General features: G+C 49.8%; 3 protein-coding genes across 3 annotated transcripts; 2 read left to right on the top strand and 1 right to left on the bottom strand.

The window, feature by feature from the left end:
* Positions 1-228: 228 nt before the first annotated feature.
* LOC142031842 (potassium channel, subfamily K, member 16-like) lies at positions 229-27,918 on the top strand. Its single transcript, XM_075029586.1, has 6 exons — positions 229-411; positions 15,905-16,102; positions 18,864-18,984; positions 21,056-21,222; positions 22,805-22,973; positions 26,769-27,918. The coding sequence occupies exons 1-6, from the start codon at positions 268-270 to the stop codon at positions 27,125-27,127; spliced, it is 1,158 nt and encodes a 385-aa protein (XP_074885687.1). The 5' UTR covers positions 229-267; the 3' UTR covers positions 27,128-27,918.
* Positions 2,148-3,973, bottom strand: LOC142031835 (inositol 1,4,5-trisphosphate receptor-interacting protein-like 1). Its single transcript, XM_075029580.1, has one exon. It carries the CDS (start codon positions 3,971-3,973, stop codon positions 2,525-2,527), a length of 1,449 nt encoding a protein of 482 aa, XP_074885681.1. The 3' UTR covers positions 2,148-2,524.
* Positions 5,059-7,087, top strand: LOC142032394 (inositol 1,4,5-trisphosphate receptor-interacting protein-like 1). Its single transcript, XM_075031035.1, has one exon. It carries the CDS (start codon positions 5,074-5,076, stop codon positions 6,484-6,486), a length of 1,413 nt encoding a protein of 470 aa, XP_074887136.1. The 5' UTR covers positions 5,059-5,073; the 3' UTR covers positions 6,487-7,087.

The raw sequence follows: 27,918 nt of genomic DNA, 5'->3' as shown, positions 1-27,918 counted from the left end.
CCGGAGGGCGGTGCGAGGCGGGTGGTGGGCGGGGCCGGGGGCGGTGCGAGGGGGTGGGTCGGAGCCGGAGGGCGGTGCGAGGCGGGTGGTGGGCGGGGCCGGGGGCGGTGCGAGGGGGGGTGGGCGGGGCCGGAGGGCGGCGCGGCGGGCGGCGGGCAGGTCCGGCAAGGCAGTCGCAAGCCCCGCCCCGAACGGCGCCCCGCCCCTGGCGCGGGCCTGACCCCCGTCCCCGGGGCGGGCCGGGTCGGCGGGCCGGTCCCGGAGGGGATGAGCCCGATCCCGGAGGGGATGATGAGCGGCGGAGGAAAGCCGGCAGCCGGTGGAATCGCCGGAGGGGAGAAGCGGAGACCGAAGGGAGACGCCGGCACCCGCCCCCCCCCTCGCGCGGCACTGCGAGGGGAACGGGAAGAGGTAAGGAGCTGGGAGCTGCGGTTCGGGGTTCAGGCCGCCCGGGCCCAGGCCGCGCGGCGAGTTCTTGCCAGGGGTCTGCTGCTGAGGAGCCTTCTACGCGTTCCTGTGGGTCCGGGACGGGTGAGTTGGGAACTGCTGACTGATACGGGGGCCCGAATTAGTGTCTTAACTAAACAGCTAGCTGATGAGCTAGGAACCAAACCCTCAGGAAAGACTATCAGCGTAATAGGAGTGCCGGGAGCGGCAGAAAAATGTCCCGTAGCTCAAACTGAACTCGGGCTGCCTGGGGGCAAGAGAGTGAGGGCTGTGGAAGTGGCTGTGAGCTCTTAGGAGGGAAATGCGCTGGGGTGCGATGTGCTGGCAGGCAAATGACGGTATCTACGCAATGGCAGGGTGTGGAGCTGTGGAGGCAGAGGGGCAAACTTTGTGGGTTGCTCCTGCGCTACCGCCATCTAAAGTAAGCCATGTCTCTCGATATCCGCTACCAGATGGGGGATTTCAGAAGTAATGAACGACCTCGAGAAAAGACAGATCATAAGTGGCACACGTTCCCCTTGTAATTCTCCAGCTTGGCCAGTCCGTAAAGCGGGTGGGAGGTGGCAACTAACAAGTGATTGCAGGAAATGGAACAGTTAATACCCCCCCCCCCATTAACTGCTGCCATCGCAAGCATAACCTAAATGGTAACGGCAATACAGGCAGCTGCCCACCCATGGACGGCTGCTTTAGATGTCAAGGAGATGGTTTTTATGATTGCCCTAAGGCACGAGAACAAACCCCAGTTCGCATTTACCTGGGAGGGGACACAATACACCTTTAGTCAACTTCCCCGAGGATACAGGCACTCTCCTACTGTTGCCCACGGTGCCTTAGCCAAGCTTAGCGTCCGCCTGTGTGTTTCGATGTCATTCCCTCCAGCTGGGAGGACAGAGGAGAATACTACCTGTGCTCCTGATCCCTCTACCAACCTGCCCGAGGCCCTGAAGTCTCTTCTGACATTGTCGGTACCCACACGAAAAAGCAAGAGGGGCTAACAGTGAGGGCCGTACAAGGCTCGGGAGTTTCCTGGTAACGCCTTCAACCCGAGCCGCAGGGAGGCAGAAGGCTTCCCCAAAAGGCAGGTCTGGTCGGCAGAGCGGGGCAGGAGTGAATGAATTCTTTACGTTGCTTTGCCTGGGCGTGTAGCTGGTGCTTTACCTACTGAACTGTCCTCTCTCCACCCGCAAGCTTTCCCACTTTTACCCTTCAGATTCTCTCCACCGTGCCACTGCGGGCAAGGCACTGAGTAGCTGCGTGATGATGCCAAGCTGCCTGCTGGCATTAACCCGCAGCACGTGGGAAGCCAAAGCCCAGCGAATCGCTGAGACCAGAGCCCACTGCACCAGCTCTTCTGCAAGATGCTCCCCGACGCCGTGGCAGCTGAGCTGTCAGCACCCTATGCCCGCATTCCCCGACCCAGAGACGCACGGACACTCACGGACACAGCCTTTGTCCAAACAAGAGATTTATTGACAGCTTTGCGCGCGGTGGATCTCCCGGAGGGAATGGCCTCTCTCAGAGAGGGAGGGCGGTCGCTGTCCGCGTGGGAACAGGTTGCATCGGGTCCCACTCCGCAGCGTGTGCTTTTGCTGTGGTGGAATCCTGCGGCAGCAATTCCCAGTGCCGATAGAACAGCATGTTCTCCATGTCCAGCGCGCTCAGTTCTGTGGCACCAGCTCCTCAGGAAGCATCTAGCATGGGTGCTTTCTGTGTCCAGACTGCAGTCTGAGGCATGCAGAGGCACATCAGCGCTGCCTTGCGCTTGGTCCCTGCACAGCCGGAGCTGCAGCCAGGAAGAATTTCTGGGCCCATGTGAAATCGCCACTATGGCCGCGACTGTGAGGGGAAAGGAGGATGAACATCACTTTGTAGCCACCATAGTCACCACCATCTGCTGCACTGGGGAGACTGCCTAGAGGAGAACGCCGACGCTCTTGACAGAGGGCTGCTGTACAGGGTTTTCCCTTTACTTTCTGTGTCCCGCATTCTTCCCTCTTTTTCTCTGCAGTATGAGGTGGTAGTCTGCCGTCAGCTGTGACTTCTGCAAACACAGCTCCGTGCGTGAAGATCTCTTTCAGTGTCCGTAGAACAGCAGGCTTGTGAGCTGATGTTGCAGCTCATCGAACTGATGCATTGCCTCGTCGTGGGCGGCTGGATCCTGCACCAGGTGCTGGAAGAGGTTGACTGGTTCGGCCGTTTGGAAGTCTCGGGGCAAGATTATCTCCTCAGGCACCCTCTCGTTGCCGAAGAAGAAGTGGTCGAGGCGTTTCTCCTCCAGGCAGCAGCGCAGGTATCGCATGATATCGTCCATCTGCAGCAGGAAATGCCTCCTGCGCCAGCCTGACAGGGGCATGGTGGTCAGGAGGTGCATCACGACTGTCTTCAAGGTATAGGTGGAAAAGCCTGTGCCCACCAGGATGCGGGCGCAGACCTGCAGGCATCTGAGGTGGAAGCTGTCATGCGGAACTTGCCTGGCCATATGCCTGAAGAACTTCGCCTCTGCCACAGCGTAGCTCTCTGGCCACATCGTGCTTGGGGTGAAGATGGCCTCCGTATTCTGGCTGCTCACAAAGATGTCCGAATTGCCTTGCTGCACCCCAAATACTATCTCAATGAAGAGGGTTCTTCTGGAGGCGTTTGTCAGCTGCAGCTTGCAGGAGTGGCTGGAGGGCAGCACCTTCATATTGTAGCGACGTGACAGAGGCACCACCGCCCAGGCTGACCTCACGAAATTCTGGAACCAGTGGGCAGTTTTTTGCACATCTAGGTAGGAGCCAGTGCAGAGGGTGTGTAGGAGGCTGCGGTCCTGATTCCTCCTTAGCTCCTCCTCGGGGTGGTGCAGGAAGCACAGCATCTCTCCTGCCAGCTGTTCCCTCCTGCAGGTGCACTCCAGCTCCACGCGGACGCAGAAGTTCCTCGCTGGTGACTCCCCCCTGTTGCCCAACTCCAGGTGGAAGGCGTGCCCACGGGGGGGCTTCAGGGGTATGAGCAGGCAGTAGACAGCATCATCCTCATGGGGACTCCAGCCTTCAAAGGTGCTGCCCACCTTGATGGCTGGTTGCAGCACTGGGAAGAAACTATTTGTCAAGAGCTCTTGGAAGACATGGAGGAGGTTGCCCGCCAGCTCCTCCACCACTCGGCTCCTGTAGGCTAGGTTCTGCACTGGCCACTGTATGCGCTTTACTAAAATCCTGCCCAGACTGCTCTCGTCATCAGAATCTTCTTCTTCACTGTCTTCCTCCTCCTGCTCCTCTTCCTGCTCCTGCTCTTCTTGATCGTCCTGCTCACTGTGGCTGCTGGAGCTCTCCTCGTCACTGCTGCTGTCCACCTCATGGCTCCTTTTCCTGAGCCACCAGCAGAGCCCAAAGAGCAGGAGCAGGACTCCACCGATGGCCCAGGACTGCCACTGCTCCAAGGCAGCAAAGAGCAGGGCTCCCCAGGAAAAGCCGCTCAGCTCCAGCTTCTTCAGAGCATTCCAGAGGATGCTTTGCACAACCAGGGTGAAGAATTGTATCACATCCATGGCCTGCAGGAGGAGGGAGAGAAGGGGTTCAGTGGGGCTGGGAGGGAGGGAGCTGGCGTCGGGGGGAGCAGGGCCGGGAGCCGCAGGGAGCTGGGGGCAGGTAGGAGAGGGGGCGAGGCAGCTGGGAGGCAGCAAGGCCTGCGCCCAGCCCCGGTGGCGGCGGCACCGTGCCCTGCCCGAGGTGCTCCCGCCAGCGGCTGGGCCCTCGGTGCAGGCCGAGAACCCACCCCCCCGGGGGCCCGCCTTTCCGCCCCGGCCCTCGTCCGGCCCAGCCTCCCCCCGCCTGCGCACTCACCGCTCGCCCAGGCTGTACTGGGGCAGCGCTGCCGGCGGGTGCCTTTTATACTCCCCCCGCCATTGTGACTCGGCCCTCTGATGTCACAGGTGCCAGAGCGCATCACAGGCACGCCCACCGGCATTTGCACATAGTCTCATCCTAGGATACATACTTGAGGTTGCCTCGTGCGGAGTCAGGGGTTGGACTCGGTGACCCTCGGGGGTCCCTTCCAACTCAGGACGTTCCGTGATCGATTGTGAGATTGCCGTCGGCAGGCAGACGGCAAGCGATCCGAAATAAAGCAGCACGCAAGCTCCCGTGAAGAAAACGAACTCGAGCCCAGCCTTCACCGCTCCACCAGGGCAGCCGGGAGTCGCTGAGCCGGGGTGAGGCCGAAGGCTGGGGCTGGCCGGCGGGCGTGCCTGTGATGCGCTCCGGCACCTGTGACATCGGAGGGGCCGAGTCACAATGGGGGGGGGGTATAAAAGGCACCCGCCGGCAGCGCTGCGCCAGTGCAGCCTGGGCGAGCGGTGAGTGCGCAGGCGGGGGGAGGCTGGGCTGGACGAGGGCCGGGGCAGAAAGGCGGGCCCCCGGGGGGTGGGTTCTCAGCCTGCACCGAGGGCCCAGCCGCTGGCGGGAGCACCTCGGGCAGGGCACGGTGCCCCGCCACCGGGGCTGGGCGCAGGCCTTGCTGCCTCCCAGCTGCCTCGCCCCCTCTCCTACCTGCCCCCAGCTCCCTGCGGCTCCCGGCCCTGCTCCCCCCGACGCCAGCTCCCTCCCTCCCAGCCCCACTGAACCCCTTCTCTCCCTCCTCCTGCAGGCCATGGATGTGATACGATTCTTCACCCTGGTTGTGCAAAGCATCCTCTGGAATGCTCTGCAGGAGCTGGAGCAGAGCGGCTTTTCCTGGGGAGCCCTGCTCTTTGCTGCCTTGGAGCAGTGGCAGTCCTGGGCCATCGGTGGAGTCCTGCTCCTGCTCTTTGGGCTCTGCTGGTGGCTCAGGAAAAGGAGCCATGAGGTGGACAGCAGCAGTGACGAGGAGAGTTCTAGCAGTGACAGTGAGCAGGTGGAAGAGGAGGCAGAAGACGACGAGAGTGACAGTGAGAATGATCTGGGAAGGTATTTTGAGGAGCACATACAGTGGCCAGTTCAGAACCTAGCCAGGGACCGTCAGGTGGTAGAGGACATCGTTGACAACCTCATCCTTATCTTCAGAACAATCTTGTCAAATAGCTTCTTCCCAGTGCTGCAACCCGCCATCGGGGTGGGCAACGCCTTCGAAGGTTGGAGTCCCCGCGAGGAAGACATCATCTACCGCCTGCTCGTGCCCCTGAAGCCCCCCCGTGGGCACGCCTTCCACCTGGAGTGGGGCAACAGGGGGGAGACGCCAGCAAGGAACTTCTGCGTCCGCGTGGAGCTGAAGTGCACCTGCAGGAGGGAGCAGCTGGCAGGAGAGATGCTGTGCTTCCTGCACCACCCTGAGGAGGAGCTTAGGAGGGATCAGGATCCCAGCCTCCTACACACTCTCTGCACTGGCTCCTACCTAGATGTGCAGAAAACTGCCCGCTGGTTCTATCAGCTGGTGCAAGCATCCTGGGTGGTTTTGCCTCAGTCATCCACGTGCCGTCTAACCATGCTGCCCTCTAGTCGCTCCTGCAAATTCCAGGTGACAGAACGCAACAACAAAACCCACATTATTGAGATGATGTTTGGGGTGCAGCGAGGCAATTGGGACATCTTCGTGAGCAGCCAGAATACGGAGGCCATCTTCACCCCAAGCACGACGTGGCCAGAGAGCTACGCTGTGGCAGAGGCGAAGTTCTTCAGGCATATGGCCAGGCAGGTCCCATATGACAGCTTCCACCTCAGATGCCTGCAGGCCTACGCCCGCATCCTGGTGGGCACAGGCTTTTCCACCTATACCTTGAAGACAGTCGTGATGCACCTCCTGACCACCATGCCCCTGTCAGGCTGGCGCAGGAGGCATTTCGTGCGGCGGATGGAGGATATCATGCAATACCTGCGCCGCTGCCTGGAGGAGAAACGCCTCGACCACTTCTTCTTCGGCAACGAGAGGGTGCCTGAGGAGATAGTCTTGCCCCCAGCCTTCCAAACGGCCGAACCACTCAACCTCTTCCAGCACCTGGTGCAGGATCCGGCTGCCCACGCTGAGGCAAAGCGTGAGTATAGGGATCTGCGAGAACGGCTCACAAGCCTGCTGTTCTACGGACACTGAAAGAGATCTTCACGCACAGAGCTGTGTTTGCGGGACTCACAGCTGATGGCAGACTACCACCTCATACCAGACTACCACCTCATACCGCAGGGAAAAAGAGGGAAGAATGCAGGACACAGAAAGTAAAGGGAAAACCCTGTAAAGCAGCTCTCTGTCAAGAGCGTCAGCGTTCTCCTCTAGGCAGTCTGTCTCCCCAGCGCGGCAGATAGTGGTGACTACGGCGGCTACAAAGCCGACGTTCATCCTCCTTCCCCCTCACAGTCGCGGCCATGGTGGTGATTTCACATGGGCCCAGAAATTCTTCCTGGCTGCAGCTCCGGCTGTGCAGGGACCAAGCGCAAGGCAGCGCTGATGTGCCTCTGCGTGCCTCAGACTGCAGTCTGGACAGAGAAAGCACCCATGCTAGACACTTCCTGAGGAGCTGGTGCTGCGGAACTGAGCACGCTGGACACGGAGAACACGCTCCTCAATTGGCAGTGGCAATCGCTGCCCCAGCTTTCCTACACAGTAAAAGCACACGCTGCGGAGTGGGACCCGATGCAGCCGAAGGGGCCATTGCAAGGAGCCTTGTGACAGAGATGCCTGTTACCACGGGGACAGCGACCGCCCTCCCTCTCTGAGAGAGTCCATTCCCTCTGGGAGATTCACTGTGCGCAAAGGTGTCAATAAATCTCTTGTTTGGACAGGGGCTGTGTCCGTGAGTGTCCGTGCGTCTCTGGGTCGGGGAATGCGGGCATAGGGTGCTGACAGCTCAGCTGCCACGGCGTCGGGGAGCATCTTGCAGAAGAGCTGGTGCAGTGGGCTCTGGTCTCAGCGATTCGCTGGGCTTTGGCTTCCCACGTGCTGCGGGTTAATGCCAGCAGGCAGCTTGGCATCATCACGCAGCTACTCAGTGCCTTGCCCGCAGTGGCACGGTGGAGAGAATCTGAAGGGTAAAAGTGGGAAAGCTTGCGGGTGGAGAGAGGACAGTTCAGTACGTAAAGCACGAGCTACACGCCCAGGCAAAGCAACGTAAAGAATTCATTCACTCCTGCCCCGCTCTGCCGACCAGACCTGCCTTTTGGGGAAGCCTTCTGCCTCCCTGCGGCTCGGGTTGAAGGCGTTACCAGGAAACTCCCGAGCCTTGTACGGCCCTCACTGTTAGCCCCTCTTGCTTTTTCGTGTGGGTACCAAGGAAGTCGTGATGAGAATTCCAAGAGCGATCAAAAGAGACTTCAGGGCCTCGGGCAGATTGGTAGAGGGATCAGGAGCACAGGTAGTATTCTCCTCTGTCCTCCCAGCCGGAGGGAATGACATCAAAACAAACAGGCGGTCGCAGCGTATTAACAATACCTGGCTCCGAGGCTAGCGTCACTGCCAGAATTTGGAGTTTTTCAACCATGGGATGGTCTATGCGACACCAGGCCTGCTGGGGCCTGGCAAGATTCACCCGTTCTCAAGGGGGGAAAAGTATTTTTGCTCACGAGCGAGCGGGGCTGACTGAGAGAGCTTTAAACTAGGTTTGGAGGGGGGAAGGGGTAAAATCAGTCCTGCTAGTGATAAGCTAGGGGTGGCGCGACAATGTTGGGGGAACGGTGCGCAGAGCTTTCGCTCTGCTCCACGATGTGCCGAGGACGCAGGAGCGCGTTTGAAACGTTTGTAGGCTCGAGTGCGCGGTGCGAGGAAGAGACAGGAGGAGCTAGAGGCCTCGGCTCGGTCCCAGAGCAACGACATCGCTGGCCTAAGGGACACTTGCTGGGAAGAGTCCTGTGACCGGAGTGCAGTGACGGACCCTTCCAGGCTCTTCAGGAGAGGGAGGCAGGGCAGGCGAGGCGGAGGGGCAGCGCTGTATGTAAAGGAGGGGTCGGACTGTACAGCGCTTGCAGCTGGGGACGACATGGTTGAGAGCCTCTGCGTAAAGATTAGGGGAAAAGCTAATAAAGCGGACGTCCTTGCAGGAGTCTGCTATGGATCACCCAGCCAGGATGAGGACGCCAACGTATGAATCTATAAGGAACCACGGGAAATCTCTGGATCAGTCGCCCTGTGTCGTCCTTATGGGCAGCTCCAGCTGCCCAGCTGCGAACTGGGGCTGTCACAGAGCAGACATGAACAGGCCCGGGAAATTCCTGAAGCCCACGTTGAAGACCACTCTTTGATACGGGTACTACGGGAGCCGACTAGGAAGGGTGCCCTCCTAGGCCTGTTGTTTGTACATAGAGAGGGTCTTGTGGGTGAAGTGATGATTGGTGGCTGTCTTGGCCGTAGTGATCAGAAAATGGTCGAGTTTAAAATCGTTGGCGATATGGGAAACCCTGTCCGCAGAGCGACTCCCCTGGATTCTGGGAGAGCAGACTTTAGGCTGCTCAAGGAGCTAGTTAGCAAGGTCCCCTGGGAATCTGCTTTCGAGGGTATCGTTGCCCGTAAGTGCCGGTCAATTTTTTAGATCCCAGGAGCGGGCAATTGCAATGTGTCGCAAGTCAAGCAAGGGGGGCGGAAGGGTGGTTTGGCTGTAGACCCTGGCGCTATAAGAAGTAGTGGCGGACGGCCGCCCTGTGGCAGAAGATGTGCACTCATAGCTGTATTCGGTACACCTCCAGTGGAAATTCAGTGATGGTGTGTGGGCGAAGATTTGCAAGCTTTTCAATAACTGTCACATCAAAAGAGCTGTCTAACTATGTCGAAGCGCTAGAGAAGCTCAGGCCTCTCTGCGTTTTCAGTTAGACTGTGCAGAACATGGCCGGTTCTTCTGTGATGCGCAAAGCTACCAGAACCTTTATTGCCTAACGATGGATCTTTGGAAAGTGAAGTTAACGCCGAGATGAGATGCTATGTCTGCATCCTTTGCACCGGTGGTTTTGTCTCTGTGACCTGACCTTTCCCCCAAAAAAGTTTGTTTCACTGAAAAATAGCCATAAGACTGTGTTTACGTTGCATCTTTGCTGGTTCAAAGAGGTAAAGTACATTATGGCTTTGGTATATGAAGGCAAGAAGAGAAACATGTTATTTGCGTAAGACCTTCCACGTGAATTTTTGCATTTGAATACATCCATGGTATTCCAGTTTAGTGCTTTGCATCCCCCCAGCTTCAAAAATGCAGGGACACAAGCAGGTGGTAGACAGCATTGTCCTCAAGAGGACATCTTTGCGCATGGTGGATGTCCCGGAGGGAATGGCCTCTCTCAGAGAGGGAGGGCGGTCGCTGTCCCCGTGGTAACAGGCATCTCTGTCGCAAGGCTCCTTGCAATGGCCCCTTCGGCTGCATCGGGTCCCACTCCGCAGCGTGTGCTTTTGCTGTGTAGGAAAGCTGGGGCAGCGATTGCCACTGCCAATTGAGGAGCGTGTTCTCCGTGTCCAGCGTGCTCAGTTCCGCAGCACCAGCTCCTCAGGAAGTGTCTAGCATGGGTGCTTTCTCTGTCCAGACTGCAGTCTGAGGCACGCAGAGGCACATCAGTGCTGCCTTGCACTTGGTCCCTGCACAGCCGGAGCTGCAGCCAGGAAGAATTTCTGGGCCCATGTGAAATCACCACCATGGCCGCGACTGTGAGGGGAAAGAGGATGAACGTCGGCTTTGTAGCCGCCGTAGTCACCACTATCTGCCGTGCTGGGGAGACAGACAGGTTACCGCTTTCCCACCCAATTTGGGGTGCTCAGGAGGATTCCCCATTTCTCCTGAGTTTTGGGGTGTTCATGGATGTTGCCCCACTTCCCCTCCTGTTGGGGGGGGGTGCATGGGGGGAGAGGGGGACAGGACACTGGAGTGTCAGAGAGGGAGGGATGGTGTTAGCACACTCAACTCCCGGCTCCCAGGCCTGAGGGAGCTCCCAGTCCTCACAGCACCCTGGCACAAGTGTCCGCAGTGCCATGATACCTAGGTTCTGCTGCCAGTCCTTGCCAGAACACTATACCCCAACCCACTCACAGCCTCCTGCACCCTAATAGATCCTGTTGTTGCTGTAATTGCCACCTACGGATTAGGTGGCAGTGGGGCAGTCCCAAGGGAAGGTTGAACTGGGCCAACAGAAGTCCTCCTGTCAATTTATGAGTTGTGGAGAAGTGTTACTGCCTGATAGCTGGATCTGTTGGTTTCCCACAACTGAAAACTGCAGTGGTGAGACCTTATGTTTGCTTCTTCAGCTCCTTCTTGAGGAATGAGCAGCATTGAATAGGTCTGCCAGTCCAGATGGCCCAAGGTCTTGAGGAACATGAGAGAAGACCTGCCCTCACTAGCAATTTGTTTTGATTAACTAGCATCTAGGAGGGTTGTATTAACTTGCATCTAGGCGGGATGTATTCATGATCACCCAGTGCACAGGGATAATGGTGGCTGGTTCATCAGAGAGACTATCTGAATTTACCTTCCCAGCAGTCTAGACAGGTTATCACTATGGTTATGAAGCAGGTGTGAGGTGTCAGCATCAGCCCTCAGATAAGGATGTTGTACCTACAGAAGCTCCCAGCACTTAGGAAGTGCTCAGTTTTCATGACTGGGGTGAGTGGTGTCAGGCTAGCCCGGCGTCCAGACCCCTGGGTGGGAAGGAGTCGATGACAGTGCTTTGGCTCAGCCCAGATCCCCCTTCTCTCAGTGACTCTCATTCAGTAGCTACAACAAGTGCACAGCTCCAGCAGCCTCCACTAAGAGCATGTTCTGCAGCTTTTAATCTAGGCAAAATAAGGAGAAGAGCACAGTCACGGCTAACGGAAATTATTCTTACCTTTATGAGGAATGACTTCAAGTAGAGCACTCCACTGAGTGAATATGGGTTCCTCCTTCTTTTCTTCCCCAAAGCAACTTATTTGTGAAGATCCCGGTAGTGAACAGATACTGTGCTTTCTCTTCCTCTTTCCCTCTGCAAGTGTCAACCCAAGTAAGAAGAAGATGCTGTGTGATGGGACACTCCTCTCATGTCAGAACAATCTGTAGTGGTTATTAAAGATTCGCAGGCAGGTATAAAGAAACAGACTGTGAAAAGATGGTGTGTATTCCCTGTTCCAGAGCTAGAGGAAAACAAAGGTCACCAATCTTCTGAATGCTTCCTTGCAGTCAAGGGCTTCTGGACATGCATGCATACAAACATTAAACCTGCTACCTTGGAGATGGGGCTAGAGGGAAACCCAGCTTCGTATATACACACTTCAGAGGAGACATCGTGAGAAAGATGAGGTTTCCTGGCACCTTACCCACCCTGATCAAACCACTGCAACTGAAGTCAATATCAAAATTCTCACCATCCTCCCTGAGTTTCATGGGTTTTCCATCTATTTTCCCCTCAAATGCATTGAGGAAAGAATCCACCTGTATTGTCTTCATGTCTGCTGTTCAGACAAGGAAATGCTGTATTTTTACATGTAAAGGGATTTCTCTTGTCTTACAGGGCTGGGATTCTGAGAGACACAAAACAGTGAAGCCATAGGTGCCATTATCTGTGTAGAAATAGTTTAAATGTGAGGAAGAAACACACCTTTGACAGCCTGTAGCTTCAAAAGAAGTGAGAGGAAGCATGACACATCCTGTTTCTACAAACCCTTTTCCAGTAACTCTAAAGAAAATCTTTAAACTTTTAAGCGTATGCAAAGCTACTTACCTTCATTCATAGTTTTCCTGTTTTCCTCTGAGGTCAAACAGATTTATGTGTGAAAGGACAACCTGCACTTGACAGAGTGAAGCCGTTTGCCACTTCTTGTTTACACCAGTTCTGCAAAGCTAATTCCAGAGTCTCTGCCTTTTCTTGTATTATCAAACTCAATAAAAACATAAAAGCTTGAAGAGCAGAATAGGCGGCACATTTTAAATGCTTCTTCAAAGGCTGATTTGCTTCACTGTTTTCTCACGATTAAAGCAGTGCATCTGCTGAAATAACAAAGAAATTGTGCACAAAGCAAATGAAAATGCTGGAAAATCTAAGGTCAAGCAAGTTATTCTGAGTGTTACGAATGTCCATGGTACAGCCAAGCTCCAATCTGTCTGGTATCTGTTCCAAAGTCAATACCTTCATTCGACGACTTTGCTCTCCCACCCTACAAATTCTTCTCAATGGCAGCCAAATTCTCATTGAAGCTCATGGGAACAAGCTCTGACACTTACATAAGTGAGTTCCCAGTGCATGGGAAGCATTCTTCTGAAATCAGTAGAGCCTACATTACTGTAGGTAACACAGAATTATAGAATCATTTAGGTTGGAAAAAACATTTAAGATCATCGAGTCCAGCTGTTAACCTAACATTCCAACTCCACCACTAAACCATGTCCCGAAGCACCATGTTTACATGTCTTTTACATGTCTCTTCTTTGGACATGCTCCAGCACCTCAACATCTTTCCTCTGGTGAGGGGCCCAAAACAAGCACGCTATTTGTGGTGCGGTCTCACCAGTGCCGAGTCCGAGGTGGGGGGGATTGCTTCCCTAGTCCTGCTGGCCACACTATTTCTGATACAAGCCAGGATGCTCCTGGCCTTCTGGGCCACCTGGGCACACTGCCAGCTGTCGACCGACACCCCCAGGTCCTTTTCCGCCAGGCAGCTTTCCAGCCACTCTTCCCCAAGCCTATAGCATTGCGTGGGGCTGTTAAAACCCAAGCGCAGGACCCGGCACTTGGCCTTGTTGAATCCCATACAGTTGGCCTCAGCCCATCGATCCAGCCTGTCCAGATCCCTCTGTCGAGCCTTTCTACCCTCAAGCAGATCAACACTCCCGCCCAACTTGGCATCATCTGCAAACTTACTGAGCAGACACTTGATCCCCTCATCCAGATCTTTGATAAAAATATTAAAGATATTCAGAGATTACTGGTTAATTGGTTATACTTTGTCTAGTGTAGTAGAGTACTACAGGGGTCTGTCCTGGGGTCTGTCCTGTTAAACATCTTTATCAGTGACCTGGAGGAGGTGATGGAATTCACTCTCATCAAAATTGCAGGTAGCAGCAAATTGAGAGGACCAGGCAATGTGCTTGCAGGCAGGGCTTGTCACCTGCTACGACTGGAGGAATGCGCCAACAGTAACTTTTTGAAATTCAACAAGGACCAATGCAGAGTCATGCCCCTAGGAAAGTGGAATGCCTTGCAAGGATACAGTTTGAGGACTGACTAACTGGGGATCATCTCTGTGGAAAAGAACCTGAGGGTTTGAGAGGCTGCGCAATTGCATCCTTGGAGGTTTTCTAAAACCTAGCTGGATAAAACCCTGAGCAACCTGGTCTGACCTCAGAGCTGATCTTGCTTTGAGCAAGAAGTTGGATTAGAAACCTCCTGAAGTCTCTTCCCACCTGAGTTATCCTGTGTTCTTGTGTTGTCATAAAAGCCTTCATTATAGAGAAGTCCCATTGGAATCAGTACACAGATGCTTTGTTTGCTGGGGTCCAGAGATATGATCCAGGCAAAATCCCCGGGAATGTTAGAGGTCTGTCAGCCTGTACACCCTTTAGGATCAAACCTGTAGGTTTTGAGGTTCTTTTCAGATTTTTAGGACATACCAAGAGGTTGGCACAGTGTTTTCATCAGACATGCTGTACTGGGCCTGGCTAGGATAGAGTTAATTTTCCTCATAGCAGCTCATATGCTGCTGTGTTTTAGATTTTTGACCAAAACAGTACTGGTAACACATTAATGTTCTAGCTTTTGCTGAACAGTGTTTGCACAGCATCAAGGCTTTCTCTGTTTCTCACTCTGCCACCCTAGTGAATAGATTGGGGGGTACGTAATATGCTGGGAGTGGACAGAACCAGGCAGATTATCTGAACTAACCAAAGAGATATTCCATACCATATAATGTCATGCTCAGCAATAAAAGGGAAAAGAGGGGGCTTTAGGGGAATTAGCCATCTTTTGCTTGGGAGCTGGCTGAGCACTTGACTATCCACAGAAAGTGGTGAGTGATTGCTTTTGCATCACTTGTTTTGTTTTGTTTTCTTCCCTCTCCCACTTATCCTTCACTTACTAAACAGTTTCCATTGTTGGGGTTTTTTTTTTGTCTGTTTTATCTTGGCCCCCAAGTTTCCTTGGTTTTATTTTTCCTTTCCTCTTCCTCTGTCCCATGCGGGTGGGGTGAGAAGTGAGTGAGTAACTGTGTGGTGCTTATCTGCCCGCCAAAGTTAACCCACAACACATGCCCTGCCTGTCTGTCAGTGGCAGGAGCAGTGGATGACCCCAAGGGTCTGCATGTCTTAATGAATTCCTAGGCTCTATTTACTTTGGCCCCTCACCAGAGGAAAGACATTGAGGAGCCGGAGTATGTCCAAAGAAGAGTAGTGAAGCTGGTGAAGGGTCTAGAGAACAAGTCTTATGAGGAGCACCTGAGGGAACTGGGGTTGGTTAGTCTGGAGAACAGGAGGCTGAGGAGGGGAGACCTTATCACTCTCTACAACTACCAGAAAGGAGGCTGTAGTGAGGTGGGGGTCACTCTCTTTTCTCAAGTACCAAGCGATAGGATGAGAGGAAATGGCCTCAAGTTGTTCTAGGGAGGTTTAGATTGAATATTAGGAAAAATTTCTGTATTGAAAAGGTTATCAAGCACTGGAACAGGCTGCCCAGGGAAGTGGTTGTGTCACCATGCCTTGAGGTATTTAAAAAATGTGTAGACGTGGTGCTTAGGGACATGGTTTAGTGGTGGAGTTGGCAGTATGAGGTTTGTGGTTGGACTCGATGACCTTAAGGGTCTCTTCCAACCTAAATGATTCTATGAATCTGATGGCATAACCATTTTTTAATCCATCTAATTGTGCACCCAGCAACACTGTAATGTCCTCTGTCGTATACATTGCATAGGAAACGTTGGCAGAAGAACATGTCCAGGCCTGGTACATATGCAACCTGCAGCCATTTGCCTCTATGTCCAAGGTTTTGCTACGAGCTGTTGTAGCCATGCCGGGCTGCATGACCCTGCCCTGCACTGCAAGCAGACAAGCAAAGCCCATTAGAGCAGCCCCACTGTGTTTTCCTGAAGCTGCGCCTGAGCACAGGGCAAGAAGGGTCTTCTGGGGTGATCAGGGCTTGCTCTGGAGTCCAGTTCTCAGAGTTTGCAGGAGGCAGAGGAGGGAAAATAATGTTTTTCCAAGCAAACTCCCCTGTGGGCCCTTTGCAGGCTATCCTCACCTGTCCCCAGAGCCTCTTGAGCAGAGATGGCCACCTGCCAGCTCCTCACATCCTGACCCACTTTTCCTGAGAACTCAGCAAGGCAGAGTTTCACAGACAAGAGGAAATCCCTAAACAGCATGCAACCCAGAGAGTGGAAAGTTTGGGGGTGGGAGGGGCGTTGGTGTTTGGGGTTTTTCCCAACTTCCCCATGAACGTATTTGACAGCTCGCTGTCCCTGTCAGCACAGGATCTCAGTGGAAACTGGAGCTGGGAGGGCTCTTCCTGCCTGGGGGAGGCTTCCCAGGAGTGCGAGGGATTTACCAGTCACCACCTTTCACTTCCCTATCCCTTGCTGTGTCCCACTGAAGGCCATGTGCAGTGGCAAGCTGCAGACGGGTTTGCTGGTGGCCGGCTACTTCGTCTACCTGCTGGTGGGTGCAGCTGTGTTCCAGGCACTGGAGAGGACTGCTGAGAAGCAGGAGAAAATAGCAGCTGCCCAGATGAAGGAAGCTTTTCTGCAGAGCTTCACCCACCTCACAGTGGCAGAGATGGAGCAGTTTATGAAGGTAAGTCCCAGTCCTGCAGAAGCCCTTTCTCTCTCCTGTTTCCCTGTGAGATGTTGTTTCCTACTCAGCCTTGCTACAGAGATAGCTGTCACTGCTTTCCTACTGATTTGATCATTTGGATGATTTTAGCAAACCCCATGCTCACTCTCTGGTCTGAGCAGGCAGGTCACACTGATGGTAAATACAGCTTGTGTAACTTGACAAAACCTTGTGTGTTAACTATTAACAGTCCCCATCCCACCATGTCTGGACTTTGTGGGGTCTTGCCTCCTGCTAATTGGACTTTCAGTGGGGCTGTGCTCATCTACAATGGATGGCATGGCAGTAAAAATGAGGTTGTTTGAAATGAATGGGTGTGGTTGCCACTTAAAACAGCGTCATAGATAGCACAAAGCAACAATACAGCAACGTCTGAAGTAATCTGTTGGGTGAAAAAAAAGAAGCTCAAATCACTACAAGGAGGGTGGCATAGTCAGGGTTTACTTTTTGAAAATGCCGTAGAAGTGAAACAGGTAGCCTGGCCAAGGGAAAGGTGTTTCTGGTCACAGCACAGGAAGCTGAGAATGAGTAGGGTTGTCTCTTCATCTGCGATATTTCCTAGCTCTATCTGCTACAGTGCAGAAGAAAATGGGGAGGGCAAATAGCCTTGCTGTAAGCATCTCCACATGGGAAACTAACGAAGCTCTTAACGGGCCAGTTCACATGATGAGGAAAGGAGGGGAAGAGCTGGTATTTCTGATAAACAACTAGCAATCCAGCCCTCAGTTCACATATGCACGCACCCTCTTCACATATGCACGCACCCTCATCATCTTGAATTTTTTTGGCAGGTAGGGAAGGAGAAAAAAAAGAGGAACTTTTCAAGAAAATGAAATCTTTGTGCAAGGGCTGTGAAATGATTTCTGTTAGCTTTGATTTTCTGGGACAGCAGCAAAAAATATAGTGAGGGAGGAAGGGGCAGGGGGAAGACCTTTCTGGTGCAGTTTATTCCAGCTTGTGTCTTGCCTCTGGCAGGGCTGAGCCCTGGATTTTATCTAGGCTGTTTCTGTACAAACCAGCCTGCCTTCCAGATGTCCAGTCCAATGTTCTCTGTTTGCTAAAGGCAGGGACAGCTGGATACTGTTTGGGTTTTTTATTTTTATTTTTTTTAACTTAAAAAGAAGGGAACAGTCTGAAAATGCATGACATGATAGATGATAAGGCTGGAGAGGCTTAGGAGAAACATCTCATCAAACCCCTGTGGCAGTCTCAACTCAAGGCAAACCATCTCTGACAGATGTTCATCTAACCTCATCTCAAAGGCCTCAATATAAATATGTGCATGTGTGTTCACTCATGCAGTTTGGAGAAGAGTGTGTAAGAAGCTGAATTCTGATTGTGGTCTGTCATGACCTGAGCTGGACAGACCAGGGAGGGGTCGTGGTGAGTTCGGAATTCCCTCAGGCTAAATTAAGGTGCGATGACACCAAACGATCAGTTAAACATTTTATTCATGGCAGAAGCAGCCTGAACTTGGCATGCATAATGGTGGTGGGGTTTCTCTCAACAGGCATTGGCATGAAACTACCTCAGTAAACCATGTAACCCGTAGTAACCATATACATCAATTCGGGGAAGAAGGAGAGCCCTCCCGTTGAGTCACAAGGTTCAGAGCGGACCCTCTTGCTTTCTAGACTCCTTCTTAGAGAAGAGCCTGGGGGTGGCTGGATCCGCTCCTAGTCCCAGACTTGATCAACGGGTTTATGTCTAAAGCAATGAGGTGTAGGGACTATGGAAAAGGAGAAAGACAGACAGAGAGAGAAAGAGGAAAACAAAAGAAAGATTTCACTGGTCCTGGGTCCAGCCTAGAGGTCCAGTTCCAGAGAGTGCGTGCATGGGGCTTCAGTTTGTGTCCTTTTACCATCTCCTTGCCCCTCCTTTGGGCGGGCACTCAAAGTCATTAGGCTAATTAGGTGTCATGTGCAGTTTGTGCTTTCAGAACCTTTGGGAAATGGGTCGGTGGGCTTGGGGGTCCTTTGGGGAGTAACTTCTCCTTCCCTGTAGGCATAACCATTGTTTGATCTTTGGCCATACCTGGTGCACCTGTGGTTCAGTGTTCATTGTTATGCAGAACTTGCTCCACCACAATGCTTGGGACATTAACTCTTTCAGTCTCTCACATGGTCGCACCAAGTGTAATGCTTTGCAAAGCAATGGACTTTCTCTGAATTTAAATCTGTGACACTAATCAGAATACAGCCTTAAATGAAATTCTCTGTGTGGTCACACATACCCTGCTATAACTGACTGATGCCCTTCTGGGAGGGATCAGAGTCCCTGCTCAGTGTGCCTGAATACAGGTGATAGATCAGATCCTGGATCCACCACTGCTGTCTCAAGGGTGAACTCAAAACCAGCAACCAGCCACTTCATCACTTAAGCCGGTGGGCTATCTTGCTCTGCCATGTCCTAGTCATCTATAGGATCATTATTTCCAAAGTACTTAGCCTAAAAGAAAGTCCTTGATCATGCTAAAAGAAACAAGTTCTAACACTCACTAGAGCAGTCAGCATAAACAGGGCAAAGGACTAACACTCAAAAACATGAGCTGGCTGCTACCCAACCTTGGAGGTAAAGGTGTGAATAGTGTCAGAGTATTGCTGAGGACAGGTGAGCGGTATTCACAGGAAAGGAGCAGTAGTTGGCTAAATCTATAGTACTCTTGCAGCAAGCACTTGAGAAAACCAGCCATGTTGATATCAAACTTTGCTTTCCCTGCCAGAACCTGACTGAAGCCATTCAGAATGGAGTATACCCTGTTGGAAATGAATCACAGACTGAAGACAGCAACTGGGATTTCAGTAACTCCTTCTTCTTTGCAGGCACAGTTGTCTCCACAATAGGTAGGTCTAATGCTTTCCATGTATGTGTGTTTCTGTGTGTGTGATGCTTATTATATCTGGTTATTAGGACCTGAATGGATAATACTTTCAAGGATAAATCTCCAGCCCTTTATCGTCATGGATGGTAAGCAGCGATGGACTTGGTCCTGAGACTTCACCACTGCACAGCTCTTTGTGCATTATTTTGGCTTGTGAAATACCAGTGGCCTTTCATATTATTTCTGACTTGTTTCTTCTTTTTGAGCCATCTGTTAAAATGTTCACTCTGCTGCCAGTTGTGGGTAGGAGATAAATTTCACTTTCCTGGTCTTTATTCTAGGGTCAAACAGGCTTTAAATCTGAGACTGCTGTAAAGCATAAAAGAATGGTAGGAAAGAAATTAACTCTGCTGGGGCATGGACACTGTCTCAATAACCTGTGCTGAGCCATTAGTGTACATACTGAATTAGTAATATGCCAGGAGGAAAAAATGGGAAGGGGGTAAGGCAAATGCTGAGACTTTTACGCTGCTGCTTCAAGCTGTTCTGACCTTTTCAGGGGCTGCCTGCCACTACCTGCCTCTCCCTTTCTCTCAAATATGCCTTCAAAAAAGTGCAGGCCTCCCAAATTTAAGCATAAAATCCATACTGTTGGCTCCTGCTTTCATGATTTGCTTTCATGCAGTGAAAGTCAAATCTATGTTTTTGCAGAGTGAAGCTGAGGCCTTACTCCCACTACACCCTAGACACAACTATTCCACTGATCCATGAGTGTGACAGGTCACAAGGGACGCAGTAGTGTCCCAGCATCATGGCAGGTGTGTAGGTGTTGCATGAACCCATGTGGAGACCTCCCACTGTAGAAGAAAGAAAGGCTTCTGACCCATCACATCAATGACAAATGTTCCATGGTTACAACAACATTCACATATCAATAAAGCTTCCCTGGTTTCTCAGCACCCTGCTACTAGCCAATGCATTCCTTGCCACCACCTGTATTACTGTATTTTTTTAATTACAGCATTTCTACGCCAAACAAATCAGTCGCTTCCCATCAAATTTCTTTCCCTAGCGAGGCAGACGGGCTGTCCCAGGAAAAGCACAGCTTTGCCTGTTTCTCTGCAGCTTCACTGCAGAGGTCTGTTGTGAAGGTATGTCAGGTACTTCCACCCATCTTCACCAGGTTTTGTCATGAAAATGGAATATTTCTGCAACAGGGAGCACAAGACAGCCCAGGCATTTGGGGGCCTAGTAGCCAATAAATCACTCAGTTGTTTTATTCGTCTTTCCCCCCAAAGAAAACATTGCATTTTCCAAGTAATGAATGCCTTGAGATGAACTGTGCTTGGGAAAGTGCCTTTTCTCAAGGTCACTGATAGAGTAAGAACATACACAAAGTACAGGACTCTTGCACTCAGGGGTGTACCTCATGGGATCTAAAAGGAACATTCTCCAGTCCATTAAAGGACAGGTTTGGAGTTCTGCAGCCATTGTTCCACTACTTAGATAAATACTCTTTTAGTAGGACTTTAAGACAAATATCTCTCTGGCTTGAATAAATCAGCCACCAGTAAGGTCTGGAGTAATTAGCACCATCTATTCTAATGCACACTGCACTACCTCCAGGATTGGAGCCAGTATCTGGACATAGCAACTTACTGGCAGTTAGCCAGGGAGGTCGTTAACACACAGGCAGATCAACAAGAAGCTGAAGATGACTATATGTGATTCTGACATGGCAAACAGCCTGGGACTCCAGCCTTGATATCTTCCAGGTCCCCAGACTTCTGGTTTCTGTCTTCCCATGTATTTGTCACAGGACAGAGCATGTTTTCCACAACTGCTTTTAGATTGTGCTTCCATTCCCACTAAGGCTGGATTGGGAGCACACAGCGCTCTCTGCATCTCCCAAAACATGGAGGGTAAATCACTTTGCTTACTGCCTTTTTCAGAGAAAAAAGTGTGCATGTGAAATGAGAAGTCCTAGCCACATCTTTTGGGGTCAAAGGCAGGCCAGGCTGGGGTGGGTGTGAATGTGACTGTGGACTGCTCCACTTCTCTGGAATATCTCCTCTGACCCAGTTTTTTCATAGGTTATGGCACGCTACATCCTAAAACTGCTGGGGGCCAGATCTTCTGTGTCTTTTTTGCTCTGTTTGGAATCCCTCTGAATATTGTTTTTCTGCACCGTGTTGGTAAGATGCTCTCACTGCTGTGTAAAAAGCTGGGGAAATTCCTGTACGAAAAAGGAATGAGAAAGGTAATTAGTTTTACTTACTCAGGCACATTTATATGCTCATTTCTAGTTTTTTTTCTCAAGATATATGCTGGCATTATCCTCTATTATATTTGTTCTCATGCTGTGTTAAACATTGTGCTAGGAGAGGGAAAGAGACATTCTTCACTTGCAGAGCTAAACAGACAAGGCAACCATAGAGGATATATTCAAAGGGAAGCATTTTGTCTACCGATCTAAATGGCAGACATCCAGCCCCCTTCAGCAATCAATGGAGAGAGTGGGTGCCTCATCCTGCTTCTCTAGACACTTACCTCAGGAGCTAACACTCTAGGGAAGTGTCTGTCTCCCTTTATAACCAGTAAAGAGAGAGATGATTAAGCATCTCATCTTGAGGTAGGAAAAAGCAGGTGAGCTGTAAAAAGCTGTAAAAAGCAGGTGAGCTGTAGGGGTTTCAATGGATATTGACTCAATGCCTAGTGTGTCACCCTTCCTTATTCATTATGCAGTCCTTCAATCCCTCTCCTCCCTTGACTTTGACAGAAAGGAAACATCAGGCTGAAGTTGTCCATTTGATCCCAATTGCTGAAAGGTGAGGAGGCACCTGTAAAGGGCTAGAGAAAGATGTGTCTTGCCTGGTTATACCCCAAGTTATTTGCAGCTCCTCCCCTTCTCTCACCACTAGTGAGGAAGTGAGAATAGCTTTTCTGTGCCCCCTACTGTAATTCTCTTTCAGGACAAGGTATGAACGCTACAGATTACCCTGTTCAAATTGCTAAATTTCTCCCCATGTCTGGGGAACTTAAATAGAACCTAAGGCTTGATCAGATATAGACTCAAGCACATGCACAATGCATGAAGGCGTGAAAAATTATCCAACAGTTGCCATTAATTTCTAGACAATCTGGACTTACAAAATTCTATACATAAACTATATGTGTGTCTGGCTGATAAATCTTAATATATAACAAGCCTTTTTTTCCAGTCAAGGCTTCTTCATGACTGCTGGGAAGTAGGATGGTTCAAAAGTCACTGTCCAGGCACTTCTTCATCAGGAGGTCATTTGTTAAAGGTCTTCTTGTAGTAAGATATTCACCGGATAGGAGCAAATTTCTGGCGCTGATGCAATGAGTAATAAAGTCAACAGTCAAGACTCTTGGAGATAGTACTGTCAGAAATGGTGTCATTTTTTTTTTTAAGTCTATTTTCCCAGGCAAATTTGAATGTTCTTTAGGTGCCACACCTGAATACCTAAAAACTAAAATTGAAGTCTGCTGAAAAGTGGAAATAGTCTGACTCCAGTAAAAGTCATTGGATAGGAATTCCTCCTATACTCATGGTCAATGGAGGATGATACAATCAGATAAAAGACTACCTCTCCCAGGGCTACTGAGGCCATACAACACCCAGAATACATGGCTTTCTTCTGCTTCAGAGCAAGGCTATGGTACTTTTAGAGGAAGAGCACTCAAATACAAATCCTTCAGTTCCTGTAGTCCCAGTAGGTATTCCTAGATAGCCACGCGTTTTGAACAGCCACCACTATATATGGCCTGCTAGTGTGTCAAATCATGACTATAATTTAATTGGTTTCTTCCTTTTCCAGAAGAAGATCAAATTTCTGACCCTTTTATTCTTCCTGGCAACGGGGATCCTAGTTTTTCTGTGCTTGCCATCACTCTTCTTCCAGATAACAGAAGGCTGGTCCTACAGCGAAGGAATTTACTTTGCATTTATCACCCTCAGCACCATTGGCTTTGGAGATTATGTAGTAGGTAAGGTTGATTCCAGGGAGGAGACACAGCAAAGCACCAGGGTTATGACTGTAATTACCATGGGTTGACTGCATAGGCCACCAACGTGCTGCAGGGACAAATCTTCTGTCTGAGTTGTTGGCTAGTCTTTGCCCTGTACAGTTCTGGAGGAAATATGCATTTCTCTGGGATTGCGCGTGCTGACAAAGTTGTCTAAATATAATGAAATGTGGTGCTTCGGGTTGCAGAGAAGCCAAGTATTTTGGGGAGGGAAGGGGAAGTGTGGGGTGAGAATTCAAGGAGCCTAGGAATTTGCATATACCAAAAGGGAACAGTTTGCGACAGTCATACAAAGTCATACATCTAAGACTTATGTTTCAAAGTGTAAAGAAACAAGTGCTCATATTGCAGAAGCCATGATTTTACACAACAGACTGAAAGGTGGAAATCCCAGTCATGGGAAGGTGGGGAAATCTACTCACTCTGTGAGAAGTGGGGCTTAAACATATAAATCACTGCAAAAGTGGCCTTCTTTAGTCTGCTATGCATCACTGGGGGCTCTCTGTCTTCACAAGCCAGAGCTTAGGATTTCCCCTGAAGACAGACTGTTTAAGCTACACTCCAGCACGCTAGTGTGCTTCCCAAAGCACTTCTGTGGATCTGCTGACCAAAATACACTCTCCATAGAATAAGCTTCTGCAGAAGCTCCAAAATGATGACCAGGAGCCAAATCAGTGTCCAGAGAAGAAGCAATCAGACACCTGGACTCCATGGAAAATCAAAGATTTCTCTACAGCAAGATGGCCAGCATCTTGCCAGCCTGAACTTCTCTTCAGTGGGGATATGAGAATGAAGCTCTGAAGCTAATACTTGAGCACCAGTGCTGTCCCTACAGAGAATCTGGAAGCCTCATGTCCCTTTCTGATGGACAGACATCCACCACACGTCAAGCCCTAGGCTCTCAAGCCTTGCAGAGATGCAAGAGGGGCCTTGGAGACTGGCTGGCAGCCTTGCTGCGTGTTTGAAAGATTTCTTACATCAGGCTCAGGACTTTGGCAGAGGGAGCCCACAAACTTTTCCAGACACTGATGTTCCCTGCTGACCTTAATTTCTCTGAGTCAGCTAAAGAGGCTGGGTAGTGCTTTGATGATCCAGTTGACATCTTGCTTGTTTGCATGAGTTTAGTGATTGCAATGATCTTGTAGCCTAGCTGATGGTTAATGCATGCAATGGCAATGAGTTGATTAGGCCACATTTCCCCAGGTGATCCCAGCCAGCTAACTGCTCCCTCTTGCTACAAAGCACAGGAAACCAGTGTCCCCTGAAATTCCCCTTTTCACATAATCCAGAGAAAGATTCTTTGTCTCCAACAGTGGTTAGGCAGTATTGCTGTGAACACAACACAGAACTCAGGCATCAGCAAGGAATCTGTATTACACAACAGTGGCCTCTTTTCTCACTCCAGCCAGGGCCAATCTTTGTCACTGCAGTGGAGGACAACAGGGCATAAGCATTTCTTTCCTAACCATCTGCAGGACTGATAACCCTGGCCTGTGTGATAATGAGCACCTCAAACTTCAGTGATGTGGAATACAGGAAGGTGCAAAGTGGGTGGTGTCATGCAGGAGAAATAGTGAACATCAAACTGGTGCATTCTCTTCCCTTGTCCAAATTACAAGTGTGTTTTACAATAATGACAGCAAGTCACAGCCTTAAAACTACTCCCTCCATAGCACCTTCCTCCTCTGCAGCCATATTATTTTACAAATACAGTAAAAAATAACAATTAGGTAGGCCTTCTGGCTTTGTGATTTCATCTTCTTTAGGATGACTTAACTGGAGCTGAAGTATTTCTCCCTGCAGTGTTTATTGATAGGACAAGGAATAATGGCTTTAATCTGAAAGAGGGTAGATTTAGATTAGATGTAAGGAAGAAGTTCTTCACTGTGAGGGTGGTGAGGCACTGGAACAGAGGTTCTGCCCGGAGAAGTTGTGGATGCCCCATCCCTGGAAGTGTTCAAGGCCAGGTTGGATGGGGCTTTGAGCAACCTGGTTTAGTGGAAGGTGTTCCTGCCCATGGCAGGGGGTTGGAACTAGATGATCTTTAAGGTCCCTTCCAACCCAAACCATTCTGTGGTTCTATGATTTATCTCAATTGGCCTTAAACAAAGGTGATAAAATGATCATGTTTAATGCCTCACACCATCACAATGAAACAAGCAGAATCAATGACTGCTCTGAGTATTATGCATTTAGAATTGAGTACAGATGACAAATGGATTTGTGCTAGCCAAGTGCAACAGAACAGGTGTGACTTTATTTGCATTTTAGTAATTCAAAACTAGTTTGTAGCTGTTGCACTTCAAGCATGAGATAAAGCCTGTTTTGGGTAGGGAGACATCATAGGAAGATGGCAGAGTCTGGATTTAACTGTTTGTAGTACACATACCCATGGGTGATACTTCTAGGGTGAAACTCCCCTTGGGCTGTAAACTGAATTTATGCCCCTGCTGAAGTCCAGTTTTGAGTTAACAATACAAAGATATTACTAGTTGCTTTGCTAACCCCACATCATAAACTGCAGATAAGAGCACAAAAGGAGATGCTTTCTAGCAAGGCTGGAATCCCTTCTGCCAAGTGAACCCCAGCAGAAGAAAAAGAAACAGCTGTTGGATATCTATCCATGAGGACAAACCAGCCCAATCCTGCCCCATTTCCAGAGCTCTTGCATGACAAAGTACAAAAATCCTGCACATCGATCTGTGAAGTACAGAGCACTGCAGGACTTGAAAAGAGTTGCCAGCATCATGGCTCCTTCTGAGCAGCTTCACAAGGGGAAATGATCCACCAGGTTTGTGGTCTCCCTGTCCAGGCACATTGCTGTGTTATCTACTATGTGGAGTCACCCTTGACAGTGACTTACAGCACTCAATAAGCAGTATCACCAAGTTTTCCTGCAGATGCCAGGGCCATATCAGCTGTATCATGATGACAACATTGTGTGGGACTAAGTGCGGCAGGAGAAAATGCTTTCTGTATGTTGGTGGTGGATTGCTGACGTCTGAAGAAACAAATGAAATGACCCATGCAGAAAAGCAGGTGTGCGATACTGGCTGATGCTAAGAGGTTTGGACTGCATGAAATAAGCTTCGGTCCACTGGTTGCCAACACAGTAAGTTGTGTTCTTGGCATGTGTCAGTGAGTCCTCATCAGTCACCTAGTTTTTTAATGGAGGAAGCTCCCGAAGCCATTCAAAAGTAAAGTAGGAATTGCAACTACTCTCTTTGTATGATCAAGGGTACCTATAATTTAAAGCAAATATTTATTAGTTTATAATCACACTTTATAGAAGTACACAGAATTACAATAACCTAGGTAGTAATAGTTGTGTGGTTATAGTGGCCCACTGTGCTCTGCGAGTTTGGGAATATTTTCAAGGTAATACAACACAATTTTACACTACTTCCCACATCATTGCGTTTACCTGTAGATGCAGAGGTTGAATTGGAATTGGTATGTTGTAAGGGGAAAAAAATATCCCGCTCTGCTACTAGTTCATCTCAATCCCGGTATATCTTTTTGACAGGCCATATCTTTTTGACGTTTGTGCTAGCCTCTATCAGTTTATTGCAACAACAAGAGACTTATCCAACCTTAACCTAATGCTGGGGAGGTGAGAGACTCCACTACAATGGAAAAGTCACCTTAAAATACTCAATGTAAAATACATTGATGAATCCATTAGGCTGGCCCACTTTACACAGGCAAAGCAATTTTAACTTGTTAATTTTTTTCTTTCTCTCGCCTTATCTGCAGGTAAACAGCCTGACAGGATTTACTTTTCCTACTACCGAACGCTGGTTGCCATTTGGATTCTTTTCGGCCTTGCCTGGATTGCTCTCCTATTTAATTTATTGACAACAGTACTAGAAGATACTGAAAAAATAATTGTCAAGGATCTCCATCAAATTGGAAAGGTGAGTAAGGGCAGTGAAGCAAGCCAACAAAGAAGATACTGGCCTGCTCAATTTATTCCAGAAGAAGAACTACTGCCACCACGTGCTGGAGGGGATGCAGAGAAAATGGAGTCATTAGAAGCAGATTCTGAACACACAAAAAATGAAAAAAAAGATTTTTCTTACAGCAAAACTATTGCCATAACATATGAGAATTGAATTCTTCATTGGAGAGTTGCTAGTGAATTATTTTGAAGAAATTCCCATGGAAATAAAATTTCTCCTACCTTTTGCTGAGATATGACCTTTCAGAACTCAAGACTCACAGTTACACAAAGCCCGAAATTAATGGTAAGATATTTGCTCCTCAATTTGCAGCTAGGTTGTGCTAACAACCTGAAAAGTGCACTTGTTTTGCAAGGCATTTTTGAAGTGCTTCCGCAAAAACGCAGAGGAGGGGCATGGTAGAGCTTGCTGGTTCTATTTGGATTTTGCTGCTTGCAAGAAATCATGTCTCTTCCAGGAACTGACATGCACAAGCTTTTATGAGGCATTGCATAACACCTTTGGAAGAAGAAATAAGGGTATATAACTTAACAGATGCCTGATTTGAGCCATCATATCGGATAAGCTATTACGATCTGAAAGACATGTTTAAAGGACAAGACCTGGGCTCAGTTCAGACACTAGAAACATCTAATGGACAGGGTTAGAAAAAGGTTAGTGTGTTAGAAATGATTAATTCTACCTCTTCCTGTTTTATACTAAGATGAATAAAGGCAATTTCACCTTTTATCTCTGTGGCTTTGAACAACCTTTCTAATGGTGTTTATAAAGAACATATAAACCCATGTCTTTAATTCAAATTTTATAATAATTTTATTCTGTCAGCACTTTATAAGAACAGAGACTGGTTTGAATGGAGCAGCCCTCACTGCATCAGAGCCTTGCTGCTATGTTTGTATTCCATAAGAGCTATAAAGTCATTTTAAAAGGATTTTATTGTGTTG

Source organism: Buteo buteo, chromosome 6 (assembly GCF_964188355.1).
Source record: "Buteo buteo chromosome 6, bButBut1.hap1.1, whole genome shotgun sequence".
Taxonomy (NCBI): Eukaryota; Metazoa; Chordata; class Aves; order Accipitriformes; family Accipitridae; genus Buteo; species Buteo buteo.
Note: the sequence above shows the minus strand (reverse complement) of the source record. Positions and strands in the feature narration are given on the sequence as shown.

Excerpts from the sequence above, each read along its gene's own strand:
- LOC142031835 (XM_075029580.1), bottom strand. The coding sequence starts at position 3,973 with ATGGATGTGATACAATTCTTCACCCTGGTTGTGCAAAGCATCCTCTGG.
- LOC142032394 (XM_075031035.1), top strand. The coding sequence starts at position 5,074 with ATGGATGTGATACGATTCTTCACCCTGGTTGTGCAAAGCATCCTCTGG.
- LOC142031842 (XM_075029586.1), top strand. The coding sequence starts at position 268 with ATGAGCCCGATCCCGGAGGGGATGATGAGCGGCGGAGGAAAGCCGGCA. Across the intron at positions 18,985-21,055 it reads CACAGTTGTCTCCACAATAG|GTTATGGCACGCTACATCCT; the intron begins GTAGGTCTAATG and ends GTTTTTTCATAG. Across the intron at positions 21,223-22,804 it reads ACGAAAAAGGAATGAGAAAG|AAGAAGATCAAATTTCTGAC; the intron begins GTAATTAGTTTT and ends TTCCTTTTCCAG.